The following is an 18,771-nucleotide window of genomic DNA, read 5'->3' as shown; positions in this document are numbered from 1 at the left end:
ATCCCACGTCGGGCTCCCGGTGCATGGAGCCTGCTTCTCCCTCTGCCTATGTCTCTGCCTCTCTCTCTCTCTCTGTGACTATCATAAATAAATTTTAAAAAAATAAAAAATAAAATAAATAAATTAAAAAAAATAATTGACAGATGAAACTGGCCAAAAAAGATGGAAGTGCGGTGAGCAAATGCAAAGTAATGATGCTGAAGGTGGAATCAAATTGCACCCACATGATGTTGGAGGAGAAACAGGCAGCCATGGGGGTGCTGCTCCCACCACCACCAGACAGATGCGGTGTGCAGCCCCAGTACTGGGAGGAGAGGAGTTAACATAAATGAGGAAAAGGACGAAGATGTCCCAGAGAAAGTGATACCAGCAAAATTCACATTGGAAGAACTCTGGGAGCTATCTCACTCACAACTTCGAAAGTCCAAAAGATGAAATCTTGGCCCCTGATCCAAGCTTAGGAGTATACAGTTTACCGAGGCACAGAAAAGGCACTCCATATCTGGAGTTCTATGGTGAGATGCAGGTAGGCACTATTCAAACCATTCCTGAACACATTAATTCTTCATTATAGTACACTAAATACTAGTTTTATAACTTGCTTTGTTTCCATGTGCATCTGCAACTGAGTTTTAATGTTTTGAAAACATTTGTAAGGGTCATGGGACAATCGTAACTTCCCATGAATTACTAAGATCCCCTTGCGTGGTTTGATCTCAGCATGGTCGTTTTCACAGTCCTGTACCAACAACCACACAAACCACAGACTGCTTGTACAAGTTTTCTCTATATAGGTATGTATAGGCTATTTTATAAATTCAGCAAGAGAAATACCATAAATGCCACCTAACTACGGTCTCTAATAGCTAACATAACTGGGGGTTAGAAAATCCCTTCTGTGGGAGATAAATTTAATCAACACATCTGCTGTTCCCAAAGACTCAGAAAAGTACTATACCTACCTGTTTACTATTCAAGCTAGTAAAATTCACCATTTTACCTGAAACTTAGCCTTAAACAGAAAATAAAACAGTGGAATAGTTTACCACAAATAGGTCCCAGACTATGTACGTCAGAATGACTACTGCCCCTTCTCCCCACAGACTTCCTTAAATAGGTCAGAGCAGCCGGGAGGGCCTAGAGACTGTACTCTGAGGACCAATGCATCTAACACAATGCTGTTCACACACCAGAGGTAAACCACTTGGGGATGTTACTGAATGCAGATTGTGATGTGATATGTCTGGAGTGGAGCCCAAGGCCCTGTACTTCTCAGCAGCCAGCAGATAACGCTGATGCTGCTGGTGCAAGGACCATGCTTGGGGCAGCAGAGAACTAGAGAATCTGAATGCATCTTTGAATAAGCTTTTGATAAATCCTAGAAAGTTTCTGGAGGAACAGAATGGATGAATCACGTTTCTAGTACATGTAGACTGGAGATGGTACTTGGCACTGTGGTTACAGCCTGGAAAGAGGAAGGAAGGGACTGCCCTAGGGCGATCCCACATCACAGGACTGAAAACCAGAATCACACACTTGCATGCTAAAGGATCGCAGGCTGAGGCAGTCTATGCCACCCTCATTCCAGCTCCCCACAAGATTTCCTCCTTTTACCCTTTGGCATGTGCCCCCTTTGACTAGGAGATAAAAGGTTATGTTTATAAAAAGTTATATCGTAGTTGGAAAACCAAAGCCTTTTGACTTAGCAAGATGAAGCTAGAAAGTAGAGCCTATAATTGCAATTTTTAGACAGTTGGTCCAGTTGGTCACCTTGCTTACTTGGACTCTGAAGAGTGTGCTACTCAGAACTCAGAGAATGAGTTTAATCTGGTTTCCATAAACGTTTTCTAAGCTCAACTGTTCCTCATGAAATTGGATTCACAATTTAAATTCTACTTTAAGTTTCATACTTTCCCCAGTATTAAAAATACACATATATACAAGAACTCCTGGCTGGCTCAGTCAGTGGAGCAGGTGACTCTTGATCTCAGGGTTGTGATTTTAGGTGTAGAGATCACTTTATAAAAGAAAAAACGAGGGACACCTGGGTGGCTCAGTGGTTGAGTGTCTGCCTTTGGCATAGGGCATGATCCCAGAGTCCCACATCAGGCTCCCCACAGGGAGCGTGCTTCTCCCTCTGCCTATGTCTCTGCCTCTCTCATGAATAATAAAATCTTTAAAAAAGAAAAAAAGAAATATGTTACATACATTTCCAGAATTTTGGAAAAGTTCACTTTGCAGCAGCTGAAGAGCAGATGGTCTCTGAGATGCATTCCTTCTAGTTAAGTGCTGGATGTACTTGGCTTGCACGGGACACCTCTTACTGAGGGAGTCAGGTATCTGACCACTTCTTAAACCTGTTAAAATGTGTACTCGCTCCATTTCTGTTCCAAATGGCTGAAAGAGCTCTAGCAGGATCACACCCAAGCTGTACATATCTGACTGGAAAAAGAAGGGGAGAGGTAATTTAGTAGTGAAACACAAAGGGAGACTAACATCTCCAACACAAGATGACCATCCTCTCAAACACAAGATGATTTCTAAGACAGGACAATTCATAGACCCTATGATGCAGGGAACATGGTGGCCAAACTTACCCCCTCACAGAGGCAGGTGTCTGCCACCTGGATTTACAGCCCTGGGGAGAGCTGATATGGTCACAATCCCATCTCTTCAACACCACAAAGGGAATCCACGGGCACAAAGGATGGCCAACCAGGTAAGGGTCAGGGAGAACTCCCACTACTCCCCTGAAAATCCAGGCGTGGTGCAGCCTGAGCGAGAGATGTGAGCTCACACATGCTGGTGCCAGTTCCAGGGCTTGGGTTCCCTGTGGCCTGCCTTGTCTCCCCTCTACCTCCACACACAGGCATCTAGTAGAGTTTAAGAAACTAAAAAATTTGTTCCTTTTCCTGAAATCATCTCTTAAGAAAGGTCTTTACCAGACAGGATTTGAGGAAGAGCTATGGATTTTTTTTCCTGGCAGTTCATGCCCAGTCTGTAAAAAGCTGAATGATTCGTCAAAAGGAAGAAAATGTACTAGGCTGTTATCCTGAGGAAAGGATTTACTTTAATAATTTCTTCAAGGAACCAAATGAATTAAAACTTTTCAATATCTTCACTCTTCAAAGGGAGTCAAGTGCTATACTTCCCCAGAGCACTTTTAGCATGTATTTATGAAAACAGAAGAAAGGCAGACTGAAAAGGCTTCTATAAATTCTAGCTTCCTGAGGTGAATTGTGACATTTTAAGAGGAAAGCTCATTTCAAAAATAATTTCTGACACCCACGGATTTAGAAGTGGTAAAGTAGCCCGTAAACCAGTCAGATTCAGGTAAAAATTGAGGTTTCCTGTTAACCGCAGTTTGACATAACAGATAACCTCCCCTATTCTGTTATCTCCAAAGACACCTCTACACAAGAAATAACACTGCATTTACTGTGCTCTTTGTTATTTATGACAGCAGAGAAAGTCCAGCAAAGGGGGGAAGAGCAGCAAATACTACCTTGGCGTCATAGTCGGATCCTTCCAACTGCTCAGGTGAAGCGTATAGACAAGTACCCACTCTGGAAGTGTGTGTGGGTGGCCCTGTAATTTGAAGAGCCAAACATTAAAAAAACATGGTAGAGTTCACACTGTCTACACTGCAGAACATAGAGCCTAAACAGGGCAGTGTAGGGAACGATGGCTGCTTTTTTGTCTTTACCTCATTATTGCTATTAAGTTTTTATGAGTCTCTCTGAATACTGACAAGTTCAACCGTGTTTCTTTTTGTCTTAATGCCAAGAAAAAAGAAAGAAGAAAGAAAGGGAAAGAAAGAAACAAGAGAAAGGAACTAGAATAAACTTACTCTTCCCATCTCTACCGATCCAGTCTGTGTTCTTTTGAATGATGTCTGTGCAGGCCAGACCAAAGTCTCCTATTTTTACTTGCTGATCAGGGCCATGAAGAAAAATATTTCTTGGCTGTAATAAAACAGAACTCCTTGGTGTTATTAAAACAGTAAAAATGTGTAGACATTAAGAGTTTACAACTGACAAGTAGCCCCTCAAAAATAAAAAATCAGAGCAGTGGTTCTAAAACTAGGCTGCACATTAGAATCATCAGGGAGCTTTAAGAAAAAAACCACCAATGTTCAAGCCATGCCACAGACCAGTAAAATCAGAATTATTGGGTGTGGACATAGGCAGCAATATTTTTTAAGTCCCCATGTTACTCCACGTTTGAGAACCACTAACACACAGCACACCTTGTACACAAGTGCTCCTCAGCCCTGACTGGGCATCAGAATCCCCCAAGAGGCTTTTAAAAACTACTGTCCCCTCCAACAAGTCAAAGACTGATTTATTTTTTATTTAAATTTTTTTTTAAAGATTTATTTATTTACTCATGACAGACACAGAGAGAGAGGCAGAGACACAGGCAGAGGGGGAGAAGCAGGCTCTTCGTAGGAGCCTGATACAGGACTCGATCAAGGATCCCGGGATCATGACCTGAGCCGAAGGTAGCCGCCCAACCGCTAAGCCACCCAGGCGTCCCTGATTTTTTTTTTAAATGAGAAAACTTTGATATTTTTTAGAAGCTCCTAGATGACGCTTTTATGTCAGCCAGAGTTAGGGGCAACTAGGTCACACTATGAAGGTACCCATTTAGCTCTATTTAAGCAACCGAGGCCAACCCAAAACTTCTCCCAATAGAACTAAACCTGTGGCATTGAAAACCTGTACCCACACTGGGCAAAGAGGGGATTGCCACTCAAAATGAAAACATAGGGCAGCCCAGGTGGCTCAGAGGTTTAGCGCCACCTTCAGCCCAGGGTGTAATCCTGGAGACCTGGGATTGAGTCCCACGTCAGGTTCCCTGCATGGGGCTGCTTCTCCCTCTGCCTGTGTCTCTGCCTCTCTCTCTCTGTGTCTGTCATGAATAAATAAATAAAATCTTTAAAAAAATAAAATAAGGGATTCCTGGGTGGCACAGAGGTTTGGCGCCTGCCTTTGGCCTACGGCGCGATCCTGGAGTCCTGGGATCGAGTCCCACGTCGGGCTCCCTACATGGAGCCTGCTTCTCCCTCTGCCTGTGTCTCTGCCTCTCTCTCTCTCTCTCTCTCTATCGTGAATAAATAAATAAAATCTTAAAAAAGATTAAAAATAAAATAAAATATATTTAGGTTAAAAATTGGGTTTTCTTACTTTAGATGTAGTAATTTTAATTTTTGACTTTCAGTATAAATTCCTGTTTTAGCTCTTTTCTTTAAGCTCTGTTTTTTTTTTAAATAGCTGAATGGAAGAGAGCACAGAAATAACCTTAGGTGTAAGGTGATAATTTGGGTGTGTTTTTGTGATTGAGTCAAGTCCAAAACACTATGCTTCTATTTGGCACTGTAGGACCTGGGAACAAAGCTTGAAATAGTTCGCTCTAAGATAAAAACAAATCATGTTCACAGCTACAATTCTCACTGCTCTAGAACAATTCTAGAATGGAACTGAAGGGATCATAATGAGACTCCAACAAATCAATTCTGTCTCAAGTGTCCCCTGAACTTCCAAGTCCCCACTCTTACATTTTGCTCATGGGAAACATAACCAGGAGAGGCAGCAGGGAGCTGGCTGCAGAGGGCACCAAGCCCCCAGAAGAAGGCCCACCTGCGGCACTCCACACCAGGCTCTATGAGGCCATCATGAGGGAGGACCGCTCGGCAATCCAGGCGCTCCTGAGGAGCCACCCAGTCAACCAGCCTATGACCATCCTGGCCAACTCCATCAGCTACCGAGTACTTCTGAACCAGGTACCCCCCACCTCTGCTCTGTCACCTGTCGGGAAAAGTCACGCTGCTTTGCGAGGCCCACCACTGAGGTCCTCAGAGCTCCTGGCGGCCCCCACCATGCCCACCCCAGGACAGTTCACTCCGCACACCATGCACCTCCCTTCCCAGTGACACTCGCAGGCTGACATGCAGAAAGGCCAGAAACCACTTGGTTGGCGGAACATTAACATCATCTTCTCAGATACACCAATGGCCATTATATCTGTATGAAGGAATTATTCTTTCCCTTTTATACGTATGACTTTTCATTTTCTAAATTTTTATACAATGATTATTACCTTAAAATTTTTTTTCCCAAAAGTCACCATCTCCTTTACCCTGACTTCTTCTCTTATCCTTTCTGAGGAAAGGAAATCCTTTCCTGAGAAAGGAAGTTATGCTGTAAAAGTCACTACTTAGTATATATGTATTTTAAGAACTGGCATAAACAGCTCTGCTAATCATAGAAGACATGCTGTGTTATCTTTGAAACCCTGGAAATGTAGGTTTTACTACTGATACTATGACTTTGGCAAAGCCTTAAAAACCATAAAACCTACTTGTCAATCACCCTGTGGGTTAATTTAAGGACACAGTGACTTAGTTGCATTTACCATTAATTTTACACTATGAGCTCTCCACAAGAATCAGCTTCGAAAGCTTTATGTAAGTTATTTCTGCTGCACTGGTAAATTTGCATTTATGTAAAACACAGATTTTATAATAAGAATCTCACTAGTTTGGGGTCTTTTAAAATAGTCAAAAAGAAAACTTCAACGCATTTGAGGAACTAAATATACTTATTTCCTCTGGAATAGCAGGCTGACACAATGATTTCTTCTCACTGCACAGGGCTACTTATAACATAGTCTGCTTTCTCCCTCAAAGCAGACACAGTCCATCATCCCCATTCATCTGGCTGTCGAATTCTGCAAGGCACAAAGTTTGCTTTGTTTGTTAGAACATGGGGCTGACCCAGAAGTAAGGTGAGTTAACTCAACAGCAATCAGATCTAAATGAGGATATGCATGATTTAGATGTTACTCTCCCCAGTCATGTCTGGACTCATCCATTCTTCGGGGGCTATGGACTACAAAATACCATAACCATGTCTCGAATGAACCAATTTCTTTACTGACTAGATGAGATACTCTGAAAAACTGGCAGTAATCTAGGAACACAAACCAGTCTGCCCACTTCAAGCATCCTGAGAATTAAGTGCTCAGCAGTGATGATGTGGAAAACACATGAAGTCCTGGTCACAGCCCTCAGGGAGTTAGTTTAAAACCCTCAGTTAGGTATGGAAAATAAGTAAACAGAAATAGACCATGGATTTTCTTTTTACTACCCACTGTAAGAATACACTTCACGATAAAGAAATTATCTCATTCACCAATACATCTTCACCACCTTAAATGACTGCCTGACACTATGTGCCAATAAATACTATCTTAATGAATGGAAGAATCACATGGTATAAACAATCAACTTCTTGCCCCCATAACATTAACAGAAAGTAAAGCCCTAAATGCTCAACATGCTCCAGAATTGCTCCTTGACCTGTCTGGCTCGAATGACCCTCTCCCCCACCCCATAGAGCCCTGCCTAGCTCTGCAGATGCTCTTCCAGTCCTCCATGACTGGATGTCACCAATGTACCTCCTCCTCCACAGGACTCCTCAGTACACCCTTTCCAACCCTTCCAACCACAAGCCGGCCCTGTGGGGCCTCATACCTCTTAGAACTTTGCCCATTTGCAATACTGACCTAGTTATTTAAGTATGTTTAATGTCTTTTATGCTAGACCATCAGCCCTGCAAAAGCAGGGACTCTGTGCTATTTTACCATATCCCGAGCATGGTGCCTTACGCTAAATAAATATACACAAACTGAAAATCATTTTCAAATTTTAGTAGAGCAGTCAGATGTTTATAATAAACAAAACTGAAACTGCTATAGACAGCTAGGACCCTCCATGCTGTGATGCAAACCACCCCATCCCTCGAAATGCTGTGATATCCCGAGAAACACAGATTTTCAAACACCTCTTTAAAGTAGTTGAGGGGAAGTACTTTCAATAAATGTCACCTTCTTAAGCACTAATTCTTAGTGTAGAACTGCTTCCATGGTGAATACAGTATAATCTGCGATTAATAACTATTCTAGGGACACAAGAGGCCTCACCACACTTCACCTGATGTTACTGCACTGGCCAATCATTTCTACCATACGGACAAAACCGGGGAACAGAATCCAAAGGATCCTGACAGACATTCAGAATAATGCTATGATGTGTCTCCGCATTTTGTGTGAACACGGAGCTCAAGTCAACGCTCAAGTAGACAATAGCAACAAACATTCACCCCTTCACCTGGCCATAACCTATGGGACCTATCCAGTTCTCTCTATTTTAGTCCAAAATGGTGCCTACGTCAATGCCATTAACGAATCCAGCATGACACCCCTTCACATGGCTGCCAACATCCTGAATAAGGAGATGATGGAAATGCTGATAGCCTGTGGCGCAAACGTTAACTGTGCCGTCTCCTCCACAGGGAATACAGCCCTCAAGCTGGCAGTGTGCACCGCATCCAGCAAAGCCGGCCGACTGCTGGCAGCAGGGGTGAGCTGCATCCGTTTGCTGCTAATTCATGGAGCCAAAGTAAATGCCCGGGACCATAAAGGTCAAACAGCTATCCATGAGGCATGTTTTGGAGGCAGAGAGGCAATAATCAATCTCCTGCTTGAATTTGAAGCAAACGTTAACATATTAACAAGAAACGGGGAGTCTCCGATATACATGTACCTCCAGCGAAGTTCCAACATCAGGGACACAGGGCTTCTCGCCAAGCTATTTTACCGCTCTTATCCTTTAAGACTAACCAATAACCAAGGGATTCTACCTGCAGGAATCATGCTGCCAGAATTCCACCTCTTAAGGGAAAACCTAATAAAGTTATCTCAAAAACCCTTATCCCTAGAGGACATCTGTAAAAGAAACATCAGAAATATTTACGGTGAGAAATACAAACAACACTTAAAGCAACTTCTCCCAGTGCAGATCTGGAACTCACTATATGGTTATTATGACTTAGCTTACCTCTTGATATAGGACTTCAAAGTTTCACCAGCCACAGAATTTCAGTAACTCACACAGCATTTTCTGGCTAGACTCATACACAGAAAACACTTAACTCATCATCATGTACATCCCAGATGTACAAACTGGTTCTTAAACTTTTTTCAAAAAATAAAATGATTTGCACATTAACTTTTTGTTCCCAAATATTTCTTTAAAGACATTTTCCACAATTTCTTTGTTCAAAAAATAAGCAAATTAAAACTCTTCTGCCAAAGAAGTAAATCTATTTTCTTTCTTGATACAAGGTCTTTTGTAGATTAAAAACCGGAATAATCATAATTTTTTAAATAGCAGAAAAAAATTTCCCATGTTAAATTTCCTTTAAGATACATAATTGTAGAAACAGATTTTACCTCTAAGGCTGCTATAACATGAGGATTTTTGACAGCATTAAATACATTTAACATCATCTACTATATGAGTACTCTGAGCATACTCACTACCTGAAACACACTACTAATCCTCCACAGAGAATTTTCAAATGCCCAAAGATCACTGCCTTAAAATTCAATCAAAAGTTCCAGACTCATGGGATGAGGATTTATACAAAAATAATGATAACCCTCTAAGTAAATGAAAGGGGACACATAATTTCATTTAACTCAGTGAAGCAACACCACGTCCTCAACTAGCCTCCCCACTTACCTTCAGATCTCTGTGTACGATTCCCATGTTATGTATGTAAAATACACCTTCCACCAGTTCTTGAAAAATCTTTGTTGCAACACTGGCCATGACATAAGGACCTTGAAATAAAAAAGGAAGTTTTATTTCTCTTTTTTATTCATCAACATCTAAACGTTACCTAGTTCTAAACACATTAAATACATTAACATAGTTCAGATTTGCAACAGTCAATATTCCAAAATGGTGAAATATAAGCAACAAGAGCTATCTCAGTTTACAAAGAAACCATCACAAACTAGTGCCCTAGTGAATAGATTTGGTGTCACTAAGTTCACCCAGAGCCCCTGTATTAATCAGTGTGTAAACCATTCTCAGGCATAAAATGGCTGGATTAAATTAGGTTTAAATCTCCTTTAAACTTCTGACACTCTGGGGTTTAACACTAATAAATCTGGTGTCCTAAGCCTATTGTGGATTAAAGACTTACAAATAATGAAATTTTTAAGAAAAGATACATTATGTTAGCTCAAAGAGTGAGCTCCCATTATGTGGGAAGATTTGGAATGCTGCATTTTCCAAAAATGACTGACGAATGAAAAATGAAGTATACAGGGGAAAAAAGCAAATGTTTTCATTCATCTATTAACATAATACAACAGACTTTAAGGGTAGAAAAGTTTTGGGATCCCTGGGTGGCTCAGTGGTTTAGTGCCTGCCTTTGGCCCAGGGTGTGATCCTGGAGTCCCGGGATCAAGTCCCACGTACTCGTGTCGGGCTCCCTGCATGGAGCCTGCTTCTCCCTCTGCCTGTGTGTCTGCCTTTCTCTCTCTCTCTCTCTCTCTCCCTATGTCTATCATGAATAAATAAATAAATCTTTAAAAAAAAAAGGGGGGGGTAGGAAAGTTTTGTAGGACTAAAACTGCTAAAGCAAAAAAATTCTTGCAGCTAAGTAAATTTGGTGCTCTCATAATAAGAACTTACTAGCTCTTGTCTCCTCAGCCATTTTAAACCGTAAATACATAACATGTAAATACAACATGCTCCCTTCTCTTCCTGGACAAGCCTACTTTGCTATGCAGCTCACCTATGCACCACCTTCTCCTTTTGCACCAGCTAGCATGTAACTCAGGGACCTCAAGTCCTTAGCCAAGAACTTGAGAAGACAGAAAACTCTCACGTGTCTGTGTGTGTGTAAACACAAGGGGGGCTACTTATAAGTACTGCCACTACCATGCCCCTCACACTGGAGTGACCATTTGCTGCAGAGATGGAGGGCTTTGGGACTTTCACAGTCACCCAGAACAACTACTTTCCTTTGGTCCGTCTATAATAGGGGTCTCACTGTAACCACCTACCATATCCAAACAATGGGTCTCTGTCGAGGGCTCAATGCCACATATGGACCTGATCCGGTGAGAACAGCCTCCTCCGTTCCTCGGCAATGCATCCCTTACCCTGAGTGTTCCAATCCTCACACTCAAATTTCACAGCAGAGGAGACAGTCTGAGAGCAGTTACCTGAATGGTCCTAAACCTTATCGCCAGTGACTGCAAGGGCCAGGATTCAAACCTGGGTCTCTCACACATGGACTGCTGGGAATGACTGTTGTAAAACTGTACTAGATATGAAGGTATGTAACATTGGTGGAATACTACCAAGTTAAACCTTTTTAAATACTTTTAAAAGAAATATGCATCATGCTAGCAGTATCCTATCTTGCCCTCTCTGTTTTCATAAGCTTATTGTCCTGGATGTCTGAAAGTCAGACTTATCTCCTATATCATGAAGGACTCATGACCTACTTTCCAAATGGAAGTTTAAAGATCAACAACTACATACAAGACTTCAATAAACCATTATTCTTTTTTATAGAGACATCTGCGCCAGCACTACAATGCTCATGCAGCAAAGAATAAAACTTTACAGGGCAATGAAAATACCCCACCCATTACTTGCCACAACCAAACTGAACAAAGTATGGCAAGTCTTGATTACATAGTAAACCAGAGAAGCAGCAGGGGGCATCGAGGAGATGCCTGAAGGAGGCATTATGTTTCTGCCTCCACTGGAAGCTAAGATTTTGGGTGGGTTAAATGACCTATATTTTAGACCAAATAAAGAGTTATAGTGTCATTGGGTGTGAAGAGCAAATGATTAATAATCAGTATTTAGCTGAGTCTTTACTTAAAACCAGGTCACTTTTATTACCAGTTTTGATCACAGAATAGTGATTTTCAACTTTGGCTACACATTAGAAACAAGAAAATTTCCAAAAAATTACCAAAGATCAAGCCCTATCTCATAACAGTTATATAAAAATTCCTGGTGCAGTCCCTGACAACATCCTTTAAAAAAAAAGGAGGGGGGGGGCAGCCCGGGTGGCTCAGTGGTTTAGCGACGCCTTTGGCCCAGGGCATGATCCTGGGGACCCACGATCGAGTCCCGCGTTGGGCTCCCTGCAGGGAGCCTGCTTCTCCCTCTGCCTGTGTCTCTGCCTCTCTCTGTCTCTCATGAATAAATAAATAAAATCTTAAAAAAAAAAAAACAACTGAGGCCATAGTATGGTTCCCACTTACACCCCACCCAGTTTCCCATTAACACTTATACTGGTATAGTACACCTGTCACAGTTAATGCACCAAGATTGAGACAAGTTCACCATTTATTCAGGCTTCCCTAGTTTTTATCTATCGTCCTTTCTCTTTTCTAGGATCCCATCCAGGATATCGTATTACATTAGTTGTCAGGTCTGCGGTCTGTGACAGTTCCTCACTTTTCCTGTTTATGAGGACCCTGACAGTTTTGAGAAGCACTGGTCAGGTAATTCATAGAAGGTACCTAGGTTGGGATTTGTCTGATGTTTTTTTACAATTAGACTAGCATTATGGGTTCTGGGGAGAAAGACCCAGAGATACAATGCTCTTCTCATCACGCCTTCTCAAGGTCACACAATATGAAGAGTTTTCATTGCTGATGCTGACCTTGAATACCAGCCACAGTCACCCCAGACAACATCATGGTGGTTGGCTTTCTCCACCTGTTTTCTCTTACTCTGTCTTATCAACATCTTTTTTTAAAGCTCCCCAGGTGATTCTAATGTGTGGTACAAGCTGAGGACCAGTGTTAAAATAATTTTAAAAATTACTAACCTAACAGAGTATTTCTGTAGTTAGAGATCTACAGGGGAAGATAGGAGATCTGGGTCTTAAGAAAGACAAACTTTTCACCACCTATCCTTCTATAAGAGTTTCTTCAAAGGTGTCTTTTTGCAAGAGTATCACATTGTCAGACTTAAAAAATAAAATATTTAAAATTTCTCCCTTAAAAATTCTTGGAACGCCTGGGTGGCTCAGCAGTTGAGCGTCTGCCTTTGGCTCAGGGTGTGATCCCGGGTCCGGGGATTGAGTCCTGCATCGGGCTTCCTGCATGGAGCCTGCTTCTCCCTCTGCCTGTGTCTCTGCCTCTCTCTCTCTGTGCATGTGTCTCTCATGAATAAACAGAATCTTAAAAAAAAAATTCTTTTTCTGCCCCAATCATTAACCTAAATTCTAGCACATTACTGCTTAGACACCCATAAATATATCTCTATCTCAGAGAAAATTAACTTCCAAATGCCTGTATGTTCTTGAGAATGTTGAAATAAGCACAACTGTTTGTTTTAAAAAGGTGACTTTTTCCCTGAGTCTAAAGCACCTGGAGGTAGTTCCTACTTCAGAAGATCCGCCTGTGTCTCCACCTCCCAGCCCCGTGTTTAGAGATCCATCTGGTACTCACATGCAGATTCGTCCACATACTGCCGACCCCGCTGGTTTCTCTCCACTATCCAGTCCCACAGGGAGAGCTCACACAGCTGCATCTGGATGTGCAGCATCAAGTGGTACTGCACCTGGGGGACGACACGGCTGGCTCCCACCTTTGCACGACTTGCTCGCATTATTCATTTAGTCAATAGATACTCACTTGCCTCCTCTAGGCAGAGCAGGGGGCTAAGTGCTCAGGAAAGAGATGACAAACACACATCTGCCTGAGAAGCCCAAAGTCTCGCGAAAGAGACAGAGGAATAAAGGAACGCCTAAAACGGCGAGTCAGAATCTGAGTGGGCAGGGGGAGGCCCAGCTGCAGAATGGGACAAGCTCCTGAATGTGACACTAAGGCAGTGGCACTGAAACGACTGGGTCGGCTTGCCACACAACCAGTTTCTAAAGCTAAGACACAGCATCAAGAGGTCAGCTGTGCGGCAGGCACTCTACTGCTCTCTGTATACCCCAAAGTAGATGCACATTTTTGGAGGCCTTGCTGTGTCCATAAATAATTTGTTCAAACAAGAGGCAAGCAAAATTTAAGCTCTCTATAGTGCATTCATTTAGACACCAAGGAAAGTTTCCCACATGTAGTCCAGAGTAACAGAATGGTTCTGATGAAAAGTCCCTCAAACCCAACTCTTGTGTACTCAGATGACCCTGTTCAAAGCTTTGTCTCCTAAAAAGTGCATGCACAGAGCCACATACTCCTGCGCAGTAAGAATTAGTTCTGCGTGCACATATACAGATAGCACATACAGTTCTGTAATCCCAGCATGCCAGATTATACTGAGACCCTGTTAGCGTTCAAGGTTTTTAACACTAAGACTCCACACTGGTGAAAGTATGTGACAGTCTCACTAGCACATGGGTGTGACCCTTATTGATAGTGTCCTGAAAATGGACCTGCTGATCTCTCTTCCCCTCTCTCCTAAAGTCACGTTCCAAAATACAAAAGATCTTTATGCATAAATATTGTATAGCAGGAGGCGAACACACAACAGAAATGTGTGAGCGACGTTTCCAACTCCAGGGGGCACAAATGATCAGATATAGACAGAACCAGAAAAGGCTTAGCAGGCATTAAATTAAGTAAAGGAGGGCAAAACCCAACACAAGGGCCACAGGCCAGGGGGACGAGGAGGGGAGAGACTGACAAAGAAAGATGAAGAGTGAGGGATAGAGGGGACGGGGGGAGGTCACATCCTAGGCATGGTCCTCCACATCATAACTATTTGAGCATCAAATCATCAGTAGGTTCTGGTAAAGTGATCTACCTCTGTCTGCCCCAACAAACTTAAGTTTTCAGAAGATTCCCCAGTGGATGTGAAATTCTCTTCTAAGTCGGAATGATGCCTAAGTGGCAGCTGATGTTCAATAATTGAGCTGGAAGGCAAATCAGCCAAACCATTTCTTTGGAGAAAACTGGGTGATTCAAATTCACTGGTGTCTCTGGGGATTAAACTGGTGCTGTAGTTCACCAATCTATTATTCCGATTTTCAATGCCAGATTTTCCTAAGGATTTGTCTTTTCCTGAGGTGAACTCGGCGAAGATAATGGATGAGCTGTTACTTTCATCATTTTTAACATGTTGATTTCTGGAGGGGGGAAAAACAGTAAAGATAAAAATCAATGTAAAAAAAGATCAAGAGGGATCCCTGGGTGGCGCAGCGGTTTGGCGCCTGCCTTTGGCCTAGGGCGCGATCCTGGAGACCCAGGATCGAATCCCACATCAGGCTCCCGGTGCATGGAGCCTGCTTCTCCCTCTGCCTGTGTCTCTGCCCCTCTCTCTCTCTCTCTCTCTCTGTGACTATCATAAAAAAAAAAAAAAAAAAAAAAAAGGTCAAGAGGGGATCCCTGGGTAGCTCAGCGGTTTAGCGCCTGCCTTTGGCCCAGGGCGTGATCCTGGAGTCCCGGGATCAAGTCCCGCGTCAGGCTCCCGGCATGGAGCCTGCTTCTCCCTCCTCCTGTGTCTCTGCCTCTCTCTCTCTCTCTCTATGTCTATCATAAACAAATAAATAAATCTTAAAAAAAAAAAAAAAAGATCAAGAATAACTCAGCTGTCCCTTCAAACCTACATATATGGGCAGCCCCGGTGGTGCAGTGGTTTAGCGCCGCCTGCAGCCCAGGGTGTGATCCTGGAGACCCTGGATGGAGTCCCACGTCAGGCTCTCTGCATGGTGCCTTCTTCTCCCTCTGCCTGTGTCTCTGCCTCTCTCTCTCTCTCTCTCTCTCTCTCTCTCATGAATAAATAAATAAATCTTAAAAAAAAAAAAAACTACATATACCTCACTGGTAAACACTGGAAGCAAATGGTATCAAATCTCTCTAGCAGCAGCATTTATTGAAAACACTAGCAGGAAACACTTGAGAGGAAGAAATTATTTATCATTTTCTAATGAAAATGATCAAAAAGACAAAGAAAACTCAGTGCAGGGAACAGGTTATACCTAACTTGTCAAACTACACACCTATTCACATACCTGTCACCCTCCTCGTCAGAGATCACTTCCAGAGATGGCAGCTGAATAGAAATTCGATCTGCAAAAGGAAACAAAAATAACACATCTTCAGGCAGCCTAGCTTTCTAATGTATGATCAAAGACAGAGCTAAAATAACACCAAAGGAGACCACAAGTCTAAAAATGTTAATACTTTCGGGCAAAATGCAATATAACAAGGTCATTCAAATGCCTGGCACATTTTAGGAACCATAGAAACAGACCAGTTCAACTATGCCAGGGGAGCAAACTTTCCATAGTGGGCCCGAGAGTAACTTTTGCAGGTTTTGTGGGCCCCAAAGAATTATGCACCATAACTGAGTTCAGCTGTTGTAGTGCAAAAGCAGCCACAGACAATACACAAATGAATGAGCCTATGTCCTATCCTAACACACTTTATTCACTGACATGAAATTTGATTTCATATAGCTTTCACAAAATATTCTTTTGATTCCTCTTTAAACTACTTAAACATGTAAGAAAATACTCTCAGCTTGGGGATGCACCAAAACAGGGGCAGGCCGGTTTGGCCGATAGGCCACAGTTGGCCAAGCCTTCAGCTATATCATCTATAACTGCTTACCTTGTGCATGGGTCACGTGAACATGTTCTATCCAAGCAGTGTGATAGCCTACTATGTTAGGATGCTGAAGGCCTGCCAGCACCTTCACTTCCCGTAGTACCTAAAGAGGAAACGAACGCACTTATATCCAGCTTTTACTGACAACTTGTTAAATGTGTACGGTATCAAAATGCTACGTGTTCCAGAGCAAAACGGTAAAAATCCAACTGAACAAGGAATCTAAACTACATTAAAATAATCAGAATATTTCTGAGAGGCAAATGGAATTATTACAGCAACAAAATAACTTATATGCATCTAATGCTTTACACTTTTCAGAGCCTATTTATATTCATTCTCTCATTTTATTCCTCCAGTAAGTCCAGAGCTTGCTTCAGCACACATATACTACTACTAGCAAGTCCAGTCCTGCTGTCACCACTATGTCAAGGACAAGAGACTAGGTCATTTATTTGTCCAGGACCACAGAACATGTCAGGGGGAAGACCAGAACCTGAACTGAGCTCCTATTTTTTCGAACAAGCTACATTGTATACTTTCTTTAAAGATTAACTTCCCCAGCAATGATCCTGAAATGTGGTCAGAAGCGTCTATTCAAAATTAAGTCAACAGGCACCTGGGTGGCTCAGTCACTTAAGCATCCAACTCCTGATCTCAGCTTGGGTGATCAAGCCCCACATTGGACTCTGTGCTGAGCATGGAGTCTACCTGGGATTCTGTGTCTCTCTCTCCTGCTGTCCCGGCACCCCATTCACACTCTCACTCTCTTAAGCTCTCTCAAAAAGAAATTTTTTTATTAAAAATTAAGTCAAATAAAAATTTGGTTTTGATGTTTGCTTTTCTATAGCCCACTCTTAGTAAACTTAGCGATCCACAACACCTAATATTTGCCAAATATACACACATACATAACTCTTTCAAAAGAACCCACTCAATTACTTAAAATAAATACACTTAAAAAAATCATACCTTCATACAATCTGTTTTAGTTGCACCATTAATCAGGATTTTTTTAATTGCATAATACTGACCATCTAATTTATTCCTGACCTAAAAAGTAGAAGAAAAGAAAAAGTATTTGTGCCATTAAATTCAACTGAATGGAGCAAATTAGTCCAACCTGAGCTTAAGATCCAAACTAGCTAAAAAGGTGAATTTAAATGAAAGACCAGGGTCTTTAATATGGTCAGGGAAGTCGACCAGTCAGTTCAACTAGAAGCTTCCAAACTGCACTGAGTCTCCAACTCCTAGAGACTCTAGGTCTGAAAAATGGGAAAGTCCCCCCCCACAAAAAAACAAACAAAAAACACATGAAGCTCAAAATACAAATGTACAACTTTCTTTAGTGATATATTTTTAAGTAAATCAATGTGGTTTCCAAAATCTGCCTAAACCACCAACATGGTTAGGAAAAAGTTAAAACCTGCCCACTTCCTTATAAATGACAAATTTTAAGGAAAAGTAAATATACATCCTTTCTAGGAACTTCCCTTGGAGCACTTTAAATAGTCATCATGAGAACAGCTTCTCAAAACACATTTATTCAGGGTAGGAGATCAAAAGGGATCTGTGGAAAACAACCTTGTACACTCTTCCGTATCCACCTTTGCCTAAGACAGCAAGCTCTTCAAATTCATTTAGGTAACGTGAAGTCTGTGCTTCAAAGGCTATTTCCCTTGATCTAAAAGTGAAATACAAACAACCAATCAATTTTAAAGCATGAGAGAACCATGTGCCTACCGTATCACTAACCTGTCAAACCTTACTAATCACTAAGTTGTGATTTGAAAAGGAGTCAAAATTTTTCATTCTCTAGGAAGAAAACTATTTGCTAAGCAAATTGACAGGTAATAAAGAGAGCAAGGGGAAAAAACAGATGACAAAGGGATTGCTAATCAAATAATCAAGTATACTACCAGTAATTAGTATCTAATTAGAAATTATCAGTTTTATTATTTATTTTAATTCAATTAGCTAACATGGTACATCATTAGTTTCAGATGTAGTTTCCAATAATCCATCAGTTGCATATAACATCCAGTGATCATCACATCACATGCCCCTCCTTAATGCCCGTCACCCAGTTTCCCCATCCCCTTTCTCTCCAGGAATTATCAATGTTTTAAAGCAGGAGTCCTAAGGATAACTAACATGCTGATTAGCTGAGCTCAGTAATAAATTTACTTATATTTCTTAATGAGAGGGCACCTGGGTGTCTCAGTCAGTTAAGCATTTGTCTTCAGCTCAGGGCATGATCTCAGCAGGGAGTCTGCTTCTCCCTCTCCCTCTGCTCCTCCCCTGTTTGGGCTTCCATGT

The 18,771-nt window shown here is 41.9% G+C and overlaps 2 protein-coding genes across 3 annotated transcripts in view; one reads left to right on the top strand and one right to left on the bottom strand.

Moving 5' to 3' along the window:
* EIF2AK1 (eukaryotic translation initiation factor 2 alpha kinase 1) overlaps positions 1 to 18,771 on the bottom strand; it is a 32,711-nt gene that overhangs the window by 1,410 nt on the left and 12,530 nt on the right. The window contains exons 5-14 of the mRNA XM_072836978.1: positions 18,037 to 18,136; positions 17,425 to 17,505; positions 16,456 to 16,555; positions 15,855 to 15,912; positions 14,648 to 14,969; positions 13,345 to 13,456; positions 9,590 to 9,690; positions 3,851 to 3,965; positions 3,506 to 3,588; positions 2,209 to 2,442 (exon numbers count right to left, since the gene is read on the bottom strand). Of these exons, the coding sequence (XP_072693079.1) occupies positions 2,209 to 2,442; positions 3,506 to 3,588; positions 3,851 to 3,965; positions 9,590 to 9,690; positions 13,345 to 13,456; positions 14,648 to 14,969; positions 15,855 to 15,912; positions 16,456 to 16,555; positions 17,425 to 17,505; positions 18,037 to 18,136 (1,306 nt within the window). The remainder of the gene's footprint in view (positions 1 to 2,208; positions 2,443 to 3,505; positions 3,589 to 3,850; positions 3,966 to 9,589; positions 9,691 to 13,344; positions 13,457 to 14,647; positions 14,970 to 15,854; positions 15,913 to 16,455; positions 16,556 to 17,424; positions 17,506 to 18,036; positions 18,137 to 18,771) is intronic.
* ANKRD61 (ankyrin repeat domain 61) lies at positions 5,506 to 9,073 on the top strand. 2 transcript variants are annotated; one of them, XM_072836980.1, is made up of 3 exons: positions 5,506 to 5,785; positions 6,695 to 6,789; positions 7,969 to 9,073. In XM_072836980.1, the coding sequence occupies exons 1-3, from the start codon at positions 5,570 to 5,572 to the stop codon at positions 8,912 to 8,914; spliced, it is 1,257 nt and encodes a 418-aa protein (XP_072693081.1). In that variant the 5' UTR covers positions 5,506 to 5,569; the 3' UTR covers positions 8,915 to 9,073. The 2 variants fall into 2 exon arrangements, with proteins under 2 accessions (XP_072693081.1, XP_072693080.1); XM_072836979.1 differs by having other exon boundaries at positions 5,508 to 5,785; positions 6,692 to 6,789.

The sequence above is a fragment of the Canis lupus genome, chromosome 8 (genome assembly GCF_048164855.1).
Source record: "Canis lupus baileyi chromosome 8, mCanLup2.hap1, whole genome shotgun sequence".
Classification (NCBI taxonomy): Eukaryota; Metazoa; Chordata; class Mammalia; order Carnivora; family Canidae; genus Canis; species Canis lupus.
The sequence above is the reverse complement of the archived record's forward strand: the minus strand, read 5'-3'. Positions and strand labels throughout refer to the sequence as shown.

Bases quoted from the DNA above. Each gene is read 5' to 3' on its own strand.
- ANKRD61 (XM_072836979.1), top strand. From the start codon at position 5,570: ATGGGAAACATAACCAGGAGAGGCAGCAGGGAGCTGGCTGCAGAGGGC. The intron at 5,786-6,691 runs GTACCCCCCACC...TCTCCCTCAAAG, and splicing joins ACCGAGTACTTCTGAACCAG to CAGACACAGTCCATCATCCC. The intron at 6,790-7,968 runs GTGAGTTAACTC...TAACTATTCTAG, and splicing joins GGGGCTGACCCAGAAGTAAG to GGACACAAGAGGCCTCACCA.